Raw genomic sequence first — 14,107 nt, 5'->3', positions numbered from 1 at the left:
ATGCTGTGGTATCAAGACTTGTCACCAGGCTGCTTGACTGGGGAACAACCTTACTTTCAGGATATAAATCCATCAGGTGATTCCACCATGTTTGTTTCAACTATAAAACACGTAAGAAGCTGTACAGAGGCTGAATCAGTGATTCCTTAAATACAAAAAAAGCAAAAATTTTTTGAGAATCTTGTGATCAGTACTTGCCCTGACCTTACTCACAAGAGGATTTTGGCTCTTTTTGCAGATCAGTTTTCGATTTATGCCCCTCTCCATGTTCTATTCCTCCCTGACACATCACTCATTTCCAGCACCAAGAATCCTACCATATTTAATCGCTTTTGCATTAAGATTCTCTTGCATTTCTTTGTTTAGAAAAGTCTGTATAAGTTGATATTAATTTTAGAAAAATTAAATTGCTAGTATGAATATTTCAGTACACAAGCATGCATGTAAATTGAAAAGATAGGAAAAGGCGACAGTAAACTAGCTTCTGAACTTGAAAACTCACATCATCTGTAGAAGCAAGGCTTTCACTGGGAGTGAGTTCAGAATTCGATGCCATCCATGTTGCAGAATTCAGTGATTTTGAGCACTTCCTTTTTTCATTGTTCTCAGATAAATGTCTGGTCACTATATCCTGGAAAAGATAATAAATCTATACTGTAAAAAAGGATCTAAGATTTGTTTGATTCATACACAAGATCAAAACATTTTGTGCATACCTGTAACGCATATAGAGCCCTTTGCCTCAGGTAATCTGTATTTAGCAGCTGAAGCTCATGGAAAAGTTCAATAAGAAAGTGGGGACGAGACTCATTTTGCGAAATAAGAGTTGCCACTTCAGAATAAATTGTGTCTCGCAAAGCTTCAAACATAGAAAGATCACTACCAGTTTCTGTAGAAAAAAAGGAACCCTTTAAGTCCTTGACATGCATCCAGAAAGACAACTGCCTATTAGGTATGCAAAGTATAGGTACACAAATTATATCTCAATCATTGTAGATTCCATTATATACCTGCTTTCTTAAAGCTTACTCATTTCCTGAAGGGCAACAAAGATTTAAACCTTCTGAAATAAAACTTTATGCAATCCTTTACATACGAAATAAAATATAAAGCATTCATAAGAATAATTTTCTTTACAATTCTGAACAATACCTTTAAAAAGTATTCTTTAATAAAGACAATATTGCACACACCAATGTTGCTTTCAGAATAGGTATTCAACACTGAAAATGGAGTTTTAAGATCTTTCAAACGAGATAGCCAAAGGTCTCAAGTTTATATAATACAAGTAGTCCACACTTTTGCAACACAAGGAACAACATTAAGAAAGCTCTAGACTGAATTCAAGAAAGCCACTCCTTCCCACACCTCCCACACAAGCATAAATCCTACATTCTCATACACATCTAATATAACTTCTGAGGCTCACATAAAACCTCTTACCCTTAAGCCCTATTACATACATATGAGAAGACAATGTGTTCCCTACTAAGTCTCCCATTCCTTTGAAAATTAAGGATTATCCTTGCATCATAACAGTTAAATTATTACATACGTATTTTGGCACGTGTTGAATGGGAAAAAAGTTAGATTTGGAAAACTCAGCTTAGTTTAACAGATGCGTATTTGTTAGTATCCAAGTTAATGAAGTTATTAGCAATACAGCAAATGTTACTGTGCAATTTGATTATCTGCAAATAGTTTACCAGTATTTTTAAGCATAGAGGCAAGCTTTTTCAACCTTTAATAAGCCACCAGAAATTGCTTCCCTCCCCATTAATAAAACGTGACAGTAGCTTTTAAACATATTAAAAATGCTTACTGAAATTAGTTTTTTGTTACTATCTACCTGCGTATTTTCAACTTGTAATTGTGATTAACCAAGAACATGATAAACACATTCTCCACAATTATAATTCAAAGTAGTTTGTATCACTGCATTTCATGCAAATTACAAGTAACTTCTCTTGCCTTGTTTATAGAGAAGGTGCTGCAATAGTACTAATTTTGAACATCTGCTAAACAGTCCAAGTTACAGGACCAAAGCTAAGGGGGGTGGGGGGTGGGGGGTAGGGAAAGGACATTGTTGAAGCTAAGCAGTGAATGCATTACCTGGCACTTCAATGCATGCATTTCTGTTAGACTGCTGCAGAATTCTCCTAGCATGCGCTGTAGAAAGTGGGGATAGACAGTGATAAACACAAAAATGTGCACCAGAAATAAAGACAGGGTCTATACAAAACAGCAGGAGGAAGACTGCTTAGTCATCGAAACCACATCAAAGCTGCTTATTGTGAGAATTTCACTGGTAAAAGTTTATTACATATACCAATAAACAGCTCTTAGTGTGGACACAGCTACATTGGCAAAGCTGTACATTGTGCTACAATGACTAAAATTTCTGCATCTTTCAAACAAAACAAAAGGTACTGGCAGAACCTAAAAAGACACAGAAGAGAGTATTTTTATGATCTAGATGCAAGAAAAGCAGTGCAGATGGCAAAAATGTAAGGTTTTATGTGATAAGATTGAATTTGAATGGTATTTGATAGCGTTCCTTTAAGCATGACTAGAAAGAAAACATGTATGCAGTACAGGATGTAGTTTAAACGTTAAACAAAGTTTCATCTGTTGTGCAGTTATTTTCCATAAAAACACCAACAAATGGGTGAGGTTTTTGGTTGGCTAGGTTTGTTTGTTTTACAGTACCAGGTTTGTTTCTAAATTACTTTAATCAAGTACATAATCTACAGGAAACACCCAAAAGCAATCAATACCCAACTTTTTACACACTTTTATGTTTACAGCATCCTTAGAAATTAAAAAGCAAAATCCACATGCTAAAAATACAGTATTGTCATCTTGTCATAATACACTGCTTTCAACTAGCAACTAAGTTGAATGGAGGTCCTTCACTCAGAGTTCACAAAATAATTACTGACATTCAGAAAAGAATACCTGAAGACATTTCTGTAGATCTACTGTATTTAATTATTTTTTCCAATTGCTCCCGATTCCTTTTGCTGAACACCTTTGGATGAACAACTTCTTCAGAGTGTCTGCTTTTATTGCTCTTGCAGGGTTCACACACACTAGAAGCGCTTGCACTTTCATAACCTTATGGGAGGGAATGAAAAAGAAGAAAAAAAATAGCTTACAAACGTTTTATAACTTTCAAAAATTTGTTCGAGGGCAATCTCAAAGATGCAAAACACCAATGATGTTTCCTAGCCAAAAATTTTCCTCTGTACACTGAAGCCATACAGTAGCACTAAATCCTCAGTGACTGCAACAGTACTATACATGCTAGTACTGTCCCTCTCTTCTCATTCAGTATTTTACTGAAGCACATCTTTCAGCAAGTCATCCCGTTTGAACATGAAGATATGATGATGAAGAAGATTCTCCTGGTGGCGTATTCCAAATCTTAGGGTATCTGCATCCACTATCCATTCAAATCATGATGTCCGAGTCAGTTATGCTTTTTATTTACTGAAATACTAAAAAACCTTACGTAAAATGAATTCATATTTCAATAACTTATTTTCATTATTATAGGTGCCATTTACGGAGAGTAAATTCTCTGGAATGTAATAATTATAATCCAAGTTGAGTTTGAGATGGTATCTAAGATTGCTTTACAACCTACCGATATTTTTAATTCTGCCTTTTAGCTGAGAACTCTTTCTCTTATTCTTCGATTTGGGTGTTTTATCTTTTGATGCCAAGCTTGCTTGCGCTGACGCTTTTCTAGATTTAAATGTCTTTGTCACAGTGGTTGGGTCTACTGGATCAGGCATGCTACTAAAACTCTCCAAAGACTCTTCATCAAACTCCCTTCTCCTGCTCATATCAGACTGATTTTTAAGACCAGAAGCAATGTTTTGTACTGAAACTGCAAAACCTGCTTTCAGCTGAGACTGATCATCTTTTTTCACTTCCTGGCTATCATTAAGCCAAGTTGATTTTTTTTCCATTTCTTCTTCAGGTTGTCTATGACTCCTTCTGTCAGAAAGAAACAAACACACACCACAATATATCATAACCTAGTCTCTCAGTCAGAAACAGCATGTATTACCAGGCAAATAGCTTTATCCATAATGCAAGTTATCTGCCCTAGTTACTTAGTTATCAACTGAACATTGGGGAAGAAAAAAAAAAAATTCTAGTGAGAACCTTCCAAATAGAAAACGGAAGATGTCTGAAGAAAATTCACATTTATCACTGATTTCAACATCAATATACTTATGCAGCTATTGCTGAGCTCAAATAGTACTATAGGACAAAACATTTCTTAGAACAACAATCTACTGTAGCACAACAAATAAGTATTCACTGAAATTATATCCTCTAGTTATTCAAACAGCTCAGTTTCAAAAAACATGGAAATGAAACCTTCTTCCACTTACAAAATGTATCACAAAACCACTCCAACATTGTATTTGATCCTAAAATATTCATGAAATGATACATTAGTTAATATACAGAAAGATAGAAAACTTTAGTGAAAAAAATTTTAAAAAAATTAAATTGGAAACTGCAAAAGTAAAGCTCATCTTGTAATTCTATTATTTACCTGGAAGATAAATTCCCTAAAAGAATGATGAATTCCCACAAGCCCCAGAAAAGGGAGAAGAGAGGGAGGAAAAATGATTAAAGGAGAGTTGCACCGTGACATTAAATACCTTTGTTTTTCTGTTCCATTAGAGGAACTGCTTTCAAAAGGTTTGGGGAATGCCATATACTCAGTTTTCCCAGAAGCATTATGATCTAGAGGATGTTGCTGCTGCTGCTCACTGCTGTGTGGGGAAATATTGTGTGCAAAATCTCCAAAACCAGAAGGGAACACTGGATTATAGTTAATACCTACAAAGTAAACAAGAGAGTCAGAAGATACTACCTCATTTATGTGATAAAAGTCAAATTTGAGACATATTGTATGGCAACATAAAATTATGAAGCAAAAATACAGTGGAGAAGTAAGCAAAAACTGTTTTTGTCCTGCAAGCACTGTAATAATCGGAATTTATCTTAAGTGCAGGTTTCAAATATTACTGGATACTACACATGCCACTACAATCCCATCAGCGGAGAGATGAAGGTAATTCAAGAAACCCCAATAAAGAGCTCCTTACAAGTGAAGGTAAAAATGACATCGGTTCCAAAAAAGGCAGAGTTCTGTCACATGAACAACTACCATCAAACTGAGAAGAAAATTCCAACAGTACAAGTATTCATAGAGCCAAAGGAGTTTAAATTCATAATACTTATTTTAACTTTAGAATATTTATAGTAGTGGCAAATTGAACATAACTATTCTTCTGTGCAGGTTCCGTATAATTTAAAATATATCGTTAAAAGAAAACAGACTTTAGAATCTGAAAGCTACAATCTAGATCTATGCCTATGACCTGGTTTCCTGAAAAGGCTGACATACATTCTTAAGACAGCTTTAACAACTTCTAATGATACAGTAAATACCTACATTTTTTTTTCCATTTCAAATTCAACAGTAAAAGTAGCTTTGGTAATGAGATTAGGAACACTGTATCCAAGTCAACAGTCACTCTATAGCTCTGATGGGAACAGAGAGTAGTAACACACTCCATTTACAAGCATTTCAAACAAAAATGAGTGTTGGAAGTTCTAAGAAAACGAGAAATAATTACCAAGTGCCACCTTAAAATTAGAGGTATGAGACTAGGTATTTTCGACTACAACCAACTTATTGAGAAAGTCTTGCTTTTCATACTCAAGTCAAAATATACAATTATTCAGCAATAAACATTAAAAAACTTCTGCTAGGGTAATATGGACTCATTCAAGTACTGTTTAAGACCATTTCAATATAAAGGAAAAGTCAGAGTTTCAGCAAGTTCACATTAAGATTTCCATTAAATGAGGGAACAGAAATCTTTGAAATTCATATTACTTTTCACACCTGTAGTAATACTCACCTGGAGCAAAGGAAGAAAAATTAGTAAATCCTGGTACATTAAACAGGCTTACAGGTTGTGGAGGAAAGCTGAATGGACAGAAAACAGGAGATGGAGGTGGTGGTGCACTACTGCCACTCTCCTTTCTTGATGGCTTCTCTTGACACTGTTGTTCTTCTTGCTGGCGCATAAGATCATTTAACATTTGTTTCAACCTTGAAAACAAGGAAAAATAAGCACTTGGAGAAAAAAAATGCGAAGGGAAAGCTAAATTTATACTCAGGTAATTTGAGATCCATATTATTTCACCTGCCTCATGTAATGTATGTAAAGAATCGCTCCATTTAGCTAGTAAAAAAACCTCAAGAAAAAAAACACAACTTGTATTTAATCCTGAGTGACAGACAGGAACAGTTTTAAAATCAACCGCTCTGTACTAGTGGTCATGTTTACAGAAGTTAGACAACCTTGCAAGAACAACAAAAAAAAGACTAGATAGTAAAAACTAAGCAGGCTGAAAAGGAAACTTAAATAGAAACAACCGAAGATACAAAATATTTGCAGAAGTGGCATTAAAACTACTTTAAAATATTATATAAGAGGCCAGTAACTATATATCACTTACCAAATACAAAACAGAGATGAAGATCTTGAACTTTCATGCAATTAATTAAAATGACTACTACATCTTTTTTCTAAAAAAGGTCATTGTTCAGAAGGTGAAAGTAGTACATCCAAATGGAGCATAAGCATAAATTCTGACTGACAATACTAAGAAAGGACAAAAAGCTTTTCCACCATCTTTCCATAACCATTAGAATCCAGAATCTTGCCAGGTAGTCTAGCAAAGACTACAGACATAAAAGCATACTCAAGGAAAGCAAGTCTAAAGTAAAAAAGCCAAATAAAGCTATCACAACAGATTTTTGGAAGAGATGCCAACTTTTGGTTCTCTTCACTAAAGATCACTCAAAAAGAGCCATCTCAAAGGTGGCAGTGGTGAAAAAACCAACCAAAAATGCTGTATATAATTTCAAAAGCTTGTAATCAACTCAGAAGTTCAATAGTTTCATATTTAGCCATTATTTGTAATCTTTTATTCACATAACCATGTTCTCTGTTACTGAGGCATTTCAAATTCCACAGTCAAACACTAATACAGCCAACAAACCTTTGAACGTTATTCTGCTGCCAAGTCAGTTGAGTGTAACACTGGTTCAGCTGATGCATAATAAGATGTACTTGCGAAGAGGCAACATTATTGGGCATCATACTGTAAGGACCTGTAAGCAAAGTCTGTAGAAGACAAGAGAGGGTCTGTGGAAAAAAAAATACACGACAGTGACCAAATTACCAAAACCAGAAGTTATTGCTAGAAAGATTTAGAGAAAAAAAAAAAAGAAAAAGTAAGAGCAACAAAATAACTGCTCTTCATATCTACCTGCTGATCCTGCATCAAAGTTTGACAAATGCTGACACTAAATTCATGCTGTTTCTTCAACTGATTGATTTGCTCTTGCCATTGTTCCTTTTCTTCTACATATGAAAGTTCGGACATCCACCGAAGGTTTTCCTGACGTCGCATACTTATGTTTTGCTGTTGCCTGGCCTTAGACAATGGACGATAATTCCCATCTGCTGAAAGAGGACGGCAATTTTTCCACCTGGGTGGGGAAAAAAAGGAAGAATGAGGACAAAAGCTGATATTTCAAACAACTTCTTCAAATGATACTCCCATTATTCAAATTATGTTTCAGTTGTACTTCAACAACTCACCTGGCACAGGCCATTTCAGCATGCCAGCTAATCACCCATACAATTTTCTCAATCGAACATTATCCTAAACAAATGGAAAATACCAGCCACCCAACTAACAATCACTGTCCAAAAAGAATTGCTAACGATGTTTCTGGATCTTGTTTTTAGTATTGTCCATTTCTGATATATAATATGTACTCAGATGAAAATAGAAGCCACCAACATAATACACTAAGAATTAACAGGCCCAGCTCCTGACTAGAAGGCCACTACCTACTAAAATTATTTTGGTATCAAAAACAGAGGAAATCAATTGAAGAGATATACATTACTTTTAACATAGCATTTTCATTTAGTCATACAAAGCTTGTAAAGGAAAGCAATCAGATAAGCAAGAGTTAAAAATATTCATTTTAATGAAAAAACCTAATAAGAAATAGTTTTCACAGCTGCAAAAGCCAACAATTTGAAACCAAAATTTCAGAGTTAGTTTAATTCTCTGAATTACTTTTTTTGAAGAGACTGATCAATATTACAGCAAAAATTTCATATAGGTTATCTTTTAAGCTGATATGGGAACATAAGGAGCTACTGCAACACAAGTGGAGAGCTCAATGGCAAACAGTTAATATGACTGAAAACAGAAGAAATAATCAAATTAGTTATACACACTGCAGCTACAGAGACTCAGACAAGAAAGCACCACTGCACACAGCTCCCTAGCAGGCAGAAAGAAATTTCACTTTGCTATAAAAGGATGCCTTTTAGTTAATGCAATGCTTAATCCACCCCCTCCAAAAATACTCTGACAAGCATCAGATCAACAAGTAATGCCACTAACCTATCCTTGTTTTCTTTAACAAAATAAGCATTTTCTGGTATGTTGTTATTGGGATACACAGAGAAACTGTCATTCAAACTTGACACATCTTCTTCCTCTTCTTCTGCCTGACCAACTCCATCAGAGAGATAACCATCTTCGTCTCCATCCTCTTCATCTAGTGCGCACTGGGTAGAACCTCCCCAAGTAGCCATTGTCCTAGTGAACATGAGGGGAGGGGGCAGAAGGGGGGGGGGGGGGGCAGAAGGGGGGAGGGCAGAAGGGAGGGGGGCAGAAGGGAGGGCGGGGGGGGGCGTTTGGGAAGGGAGGAGTCCTTTTTTTAGTCTGTGACAAATTATTAAAACAACCTGTTGACAATTACAAGTCTGTCTATCTTCAATTAATCAAGCCGCACCAAAATTAATTTAAACATCTTACCAATGCAAAATGAAACTAGTATTCTTCTGATACTGGGACAATTAAATAAAATTACTTACTGTTTTGGAAAATTATTATTTTATTGTTATAAATGGTGTAGAGATGAAGAAAAATTACTCATTGCATTTGGCATTTTCCACACATTCTCCTCTCCTTAGGTGATTTTTCACCATTTATAGAGCAGTGGAGACTAAATGGCAAGTTACCAACTAACAGTCACTTTAGAAGTCAAGAAATTAATTTACTGCTCTGTTATATCATCACATTCAGTGCTCAGATGAAAACAGGAAACTGTCCCAACACTGACATCTCGCTAAACAACAGAAGCACCCACTGACTAAGCACAGAGTGACTCGTGTCCTTACTTTTCAGTCCTACTCTGCTGTGGAGTACGCTGAGCTTCTGATCCTTCACTTTTAACAGATGCAGCAACAGTAGATATTGTTTCTGCGAGCTCTCTCCTCCTCTGATGTTCAGCCATTAAAGCTTCAAGTTGCTTTCTTCTCTGTCGCAATTCTTCTCTTAAAATCTCATGTCTTCTCATCTCAGACCATAACTGTTTGCAATAAAATAGAAGACATTAGAATATAAACAAAATAAATACAATCTAAACTAAAGCACATCAAAATTTCAATATTTGATACTAACACTGATGCCTTTTTTTTCAGGCATTGGTATTATAATGTAACTGAAGCCACACGACAGAAAGCTGCAAAATACATTCCGTATTTACTATTTATCCTAAATACTGCAAAATCTAAGAAGGTAATTAAACACTACAGGATAGAATTTTTTAAGAAAAACAGCGCATGTTTCACTCAACACTGTTTTTATCACATAATTTATGCATTATTAGTTAGCTCTTTAAGTAGAATGACAGAATACTACCCTCTGGAGAAACCTGAAAATTGTGCCAAGTACTTTTTTGGTAATAAAGTAGAGGATACAATAAAAAGATTTTCTGCAACCTGCAGAAACTTCAAGTTGCAGTGTATGTATGAACAAGACTTAATGAAGCCATGATTTACAAAGAAGAGCATATAAAGAGAAAGGTACAGGTAGAAAGAGACCTTTATCTACCTTAAATTACCTTAAATTAAAGTGAAAGCATAAATGGCAGGATACTTTTACAAACATGTAAACAGCATAATAGTAACATAATAGCATAACATAAAAAACCAATTGTGTAAGTGAACTAGACTGGAAAAAGCAGACTTAAGAAAGACAGGCAACTGACAACGTACTCAAGCCTGAAAGCGACCGAACTAGTTGGTGCTAGAGCTAAGTTTTCCAACAAAAAAAATCCATACATATTTTGATGGTTAACCCAACCTGTTTGTACAGTGTTAGCAACTGCGTCAGCACATTCATTTTAGAGACAGTTTCTTTCTCACAGGAAGAATTCAGACCTTTTGAATAAGACCAGTGAAAAGAGACAAGTTGTCCTATAATGCTTATTTGGAAGATGCCAAAGTTTTGAAATTCTCTTCTTGGAGAAGGAAAATTTGGCTTTTAATGACAACAGTACAGGCATTGCCCAATTAGCCTCACGTAAACTGTTAAAGGAAAATTTACAAGAATGCTGATGCAACTCACAGAGAAAGTCTATCAAAAAAGGTATTTTTCAGATATTTGTTTCTGATGTCTAGTCTAGCCAGGAAACACTTTTCATCACATATCCCTCCATCCCTACAAATGCTAGCATGATTTTCAGAAAGACTAAGTAATATCCAGATCATTATTTAAGACATGAATTTTGGGGGAAAAAGGGAAGGAAGATGCATAGAAGATAAAATATGTTTCAAATCCTGCCATCATTTTCTTCATGGATGACTTGCCTGTGGTATACACTATCAAATGTACACAGTACAAATTCAAAATTCATTCAACTTCCACATGAATATTTGGCAACAATATAGCAATATCTGCTATATTTGGGGAGAGATCTCTTGCCAGTTCAGGTCAACATCTACGTTTTTCCAGAAATGAAACAAAGAAATTATACATACTTTGTTAAAATGGCTACTACTCCACTGCCCATCCCAAGTACTTAAAAATATGTCCAAGTTACCTACAACTTTTTTCATTTTAGACCTTTTTTAAGTCACAGAATATCAAGCATGAAATACCTCATTGCCTACTGGTACAGATTCATCAAATTCAAGTAAAGGCTTGCCAGCTGTGTTACATTCATTTATAGCCGGAGTTGAGGTTGCTGGTGAAGTCTGCCTATTTGCTGGGCAGTTACCCAGGCCAGCTGACAACTGAAAGAGAAAGCAAAATGGCAAAATAGAGTAGAGTAGCCTTCTAAAACTTACCTGCTGTTAAAACATATTTAAGGGGGGAAAAAAACCTGCGCAACTGTAGCAGAAGAGAGGAGTGAGAGTATGTGAGAGAAACAACTCTGCAGACAGCAAGGTCAGTGAAGAAGGAGGGGGAGGAGGTGCTCCAGGCACCAGAGCAGAGATTCCCCTGCAGCCCATGGTGAGGCAGCAGGCCATCCCCCTGCAGCCCGCAGAGGTCCACAGTGGAGCAGATATCCACCTGCAGCCCATGGAGGACCCAACGCTGGAGCAGGTGGATGCCTGAAGGAGGCTGTGACACCTTGGGAAGCCCGTGCTGGAGCAGGCTCCTGGAAGGACCTGTGGACAGGAGCCCACCCTGGAGCAGGTTTGCTGGCAGGACTTGCGACCCCGTGGGGAACCCACGCTGGAGCAGTTTGTTCCTGAAGGACTGCAGCCCGTGGAAAGGACCCACGCTGGAGCAGTTCATGAAGGACTGCACCCCATGGAAAGGACCTACGCTGGAGCAGTTCGTGGAGAACTGCAGCCCATGGGAAGGACTCACTTTGGAGAAGTTAGTGGAGAACTGTCTCCCATGGGAGGGACCCCACGCTGGAACAGGGGAAGAGTGTGAGGAGTCCTCCCCCTAAGGAGGAAGGAGCAGCAGAGACAACGTGTGATGAACTGACCGCAACTCCCATTCCCCATCCCCCTGCACTGCTGGGGAGGAGGACGTAGAAACAAATCAGGAGTAAAGTTAAGCCCGGGAAGAAGAGAGGGGTGGGGGAAGGTTTTTTATCATGTAGGTTTTTTTTTCTCGTTATCCTACTCTGATTTTGATTGGTAATAAATTAAACTAATTTTCCCCAAGTCGAGTCTGGTTTGCCCGTGACAGTGATTGGTGAGTGATCTTTCTCTCTCTGTCCTTATCTCAAACCACGAGCCTTTCGTTATAGTTTCTCTCCCCTGTCCACCTGAGGAGGGGGAGTGATAGAGCGGCTTTGGTGGGCACCTGGCGTCCAGCCAAGGTGAATCCACCACATATATAATGCTGTAGATGCACAGTATTGATAATTTACTGCTCACTTCATAGGAAAAAAGTTCATCTTCAAAGAGTATGAGAAACAGTGCAGCACTGTGCAGTTAAGTTTAAATACAACAAAGTGTTGCTCATGCTTATAAGACACAATATTGTTTCAAAATACCAGACCCTGTAAATGACTACTAAGAGGAGTGAAGATGCAGTGACTAGCAGATATGGACAGACAAATTTCGGGCCAGAAATAAGACAGAAGGTTCTCTATCTCTGAAGACTTTAAATCAAGGCTTTTGAGGACAAACTACAGTGAAATTAGAACTCGATACAGCAATCACTGAGCAAGAACCTACAGTGGAATGAGATAACCGTAGCTCTTTTCCAGGCTTAGAAGGCCAGCTGCTTACAGTATACAAGTATTACCAATTTTAAGTTTTTTCCAATTTTTATAGTGAAAAAATGGTGTGAAAGATATTTTACGTTTCGTTTGCTTAAGAAAGCAAAGAAATACATTCTACCTACTTGAAGGTCAGGACAAGCTTTCTGTAACACTTGAATTTTTTCTTGAATTTCAATCAGTTTTCTTCTTTCTTCTTGTAACTGCTTAAGCTCCCGTTGCTGCTGCTGAAGTTTAGCTTCATAAAACTTCTCTCTGTGTAAATAAGTTATCCGCATATTACTTAGCAAGAAGTTCCCTAAAGCATGATTCTACTATCCTTTGAGAAAGGCATACCTTGCTTTTTCATTCAGTCCTACATCTTTTTGTAATTTGTTAGTACTAGCTCGGACATTGTTTGGTTGTTGCTTTGTCTCTTCCATCTCACCCAAAAACAAGTCACCAATATTAGATGCATTTGCAATTGTTACTTGAGGTTCTGGATCATCATCCTAAAAGGATGTTAGAAAGGCAGTTAGACTATTTTCAAGTTGATACACAAAATGTAGCAAGTTTAGTTTGTCAAACTAATTTTTCAAAACTAAACAGTCTGAATAGCTTTATCTTTAGTTCAGATCATAAATTGAGAAGTCATCATCTTCATGGCATCATGACTTTAGGATAAATTAATGAAAGAATTCAAGGTTATAAAGCTCACACTACTGAAACTTCCACTATAAATGCAAGGTAACTTGTCTCATTCTGGAAGCATGAACCACTTGAATTATATTTTATGCCTACGACTGAGTGGAGAGAAACACACAGGAATGTCAAGAAACAAAGGGGGAGGCGAAAAGAGGAATAGAAGGAGACTGAGGTGAACAAGACTGCTTAATTACTGTAGTCATGAAGTTAAATATTACTATTAACAGCTTAAAATAAAAAAAAAACTACTCTTGAAAGTTAAATCTAAAATATTTTAGAAACAGTCTTCTACATGGTTCTCTCTTCCACTTCTGTTGTTTTCATAATTTTTGTATTTTCAGTTCTTAACTTAAATTGAAAATATTAAAGCTGTAGCCATTGCTTCTTTTGTTCTATAACATGATCGTTCTTAATACAGAACCTGCTGAACAAGAGACATCATCATCAGTGACCAAATATGACACAGCTACGCAGACCTACAGTACCATTACTGAGTACATACAGATACAAGCCTTGTAAATATGAAGGAAAGATTTCAGACATGCCATTAATTAGGTTATTTATTAAGGAAGCTGCTATATCATCTCTAATTCTGATTTATACCACTGTACAGTTAATATCTCTATAGTGATGATAAAAACCAAGCCTGATCCAGTTGCTGAGAAATTTCTGATAGCAGTATAATCTTGCAATACACAATAGTATTTATACTGTTACTATTGTAAAACGTATGTTCTAATTGAGATTGCTTTTAGA

General features: G+C 36.6%; 1 protein-coding gene across 20 annotated transcripts in view; it reads right to left on the bottom strand.

Annotated features, from left to right (window-relative positions):
- PCM1 (pericentriolar material 1) overlaps positions 1-14,107 on the bottom strand; it is a 46,104-nt gene that overhangs the window by 13,532 nt on the left and 18,465 nt on the right. For 12 of the 20 annotated variants that reach the window (XM_075149185.1, XM_075149184.1, XM_075149197.1 and 9 more), the window contains 14 exons: positions 13,004-13,158; positions 12,793-12,922; positions 11,082-11,216; positions 9,318-9,508; positions 8,536-8,733; positions 7,378-7,600; positions 7,108-7,253; positions 5,958-6,151; positions 4,686-4,866; positions 3,650-4,005; positions 2,959-3,117; positions 2,113-2,169; positions 717-889; positions 503-631 (listed from right to left, as the gene is read on the bottom strand). In XM_075149185.1, the coding sequence (XP_075005286.1) occupies positions 503-631; positions 717-889; positions 2,113-2,169; positions 2,959-3,117; positions 3,650-4,005; positions 4,686-4,866; positions 5,958-6,151; positions 7,108-7,253; positions 7,378-7,600; positions 8,536-8,733; positions 9,318-9,508; positions 11,082-11,216; positions 12,793-12,922; positions 13,004-13,158 (2,427 nt within the window). The remainder of the gene's footprint in view (positions 1-502; positions 632-716; positions 890-2,112; positions 2,170-2,958; positions 3,118-3,649; positions 4,006-4,685; positions 4,867-5,957; positions 6,152-7,107; positions 7,254-7,377; positions 7,601-8,535; positions 8,734-9,317; positions 9,509-11,081; positions 11,217-12,792; positions 12,923-13,003; positions 13,159-14,107) is intronic. The other 8 variants (XM_075149200.1, XM_075149190.1, XM_075149199.1 and 5 more) reach the window with 3 other exon arrangements.

This window comes from Calonectris borealis, chromosome 4, assembly GCF_964195595.1.
Source record: "Calonectris borealis chromosome 4, bCalBor7.hap1.2, whole genome shotgun sequence".
Lineage (NCBI taxonomy): Eukaryota > Metazoa > Chordata > Aves > Procellariiformes > Procellariidae > Calonectris > Calonectris borealis.
The sequence above is the reverse complement of the archived record's forward strand: the minus strand, read 5'-3'. Positions and strand labels throughout refer to the sequence as shown.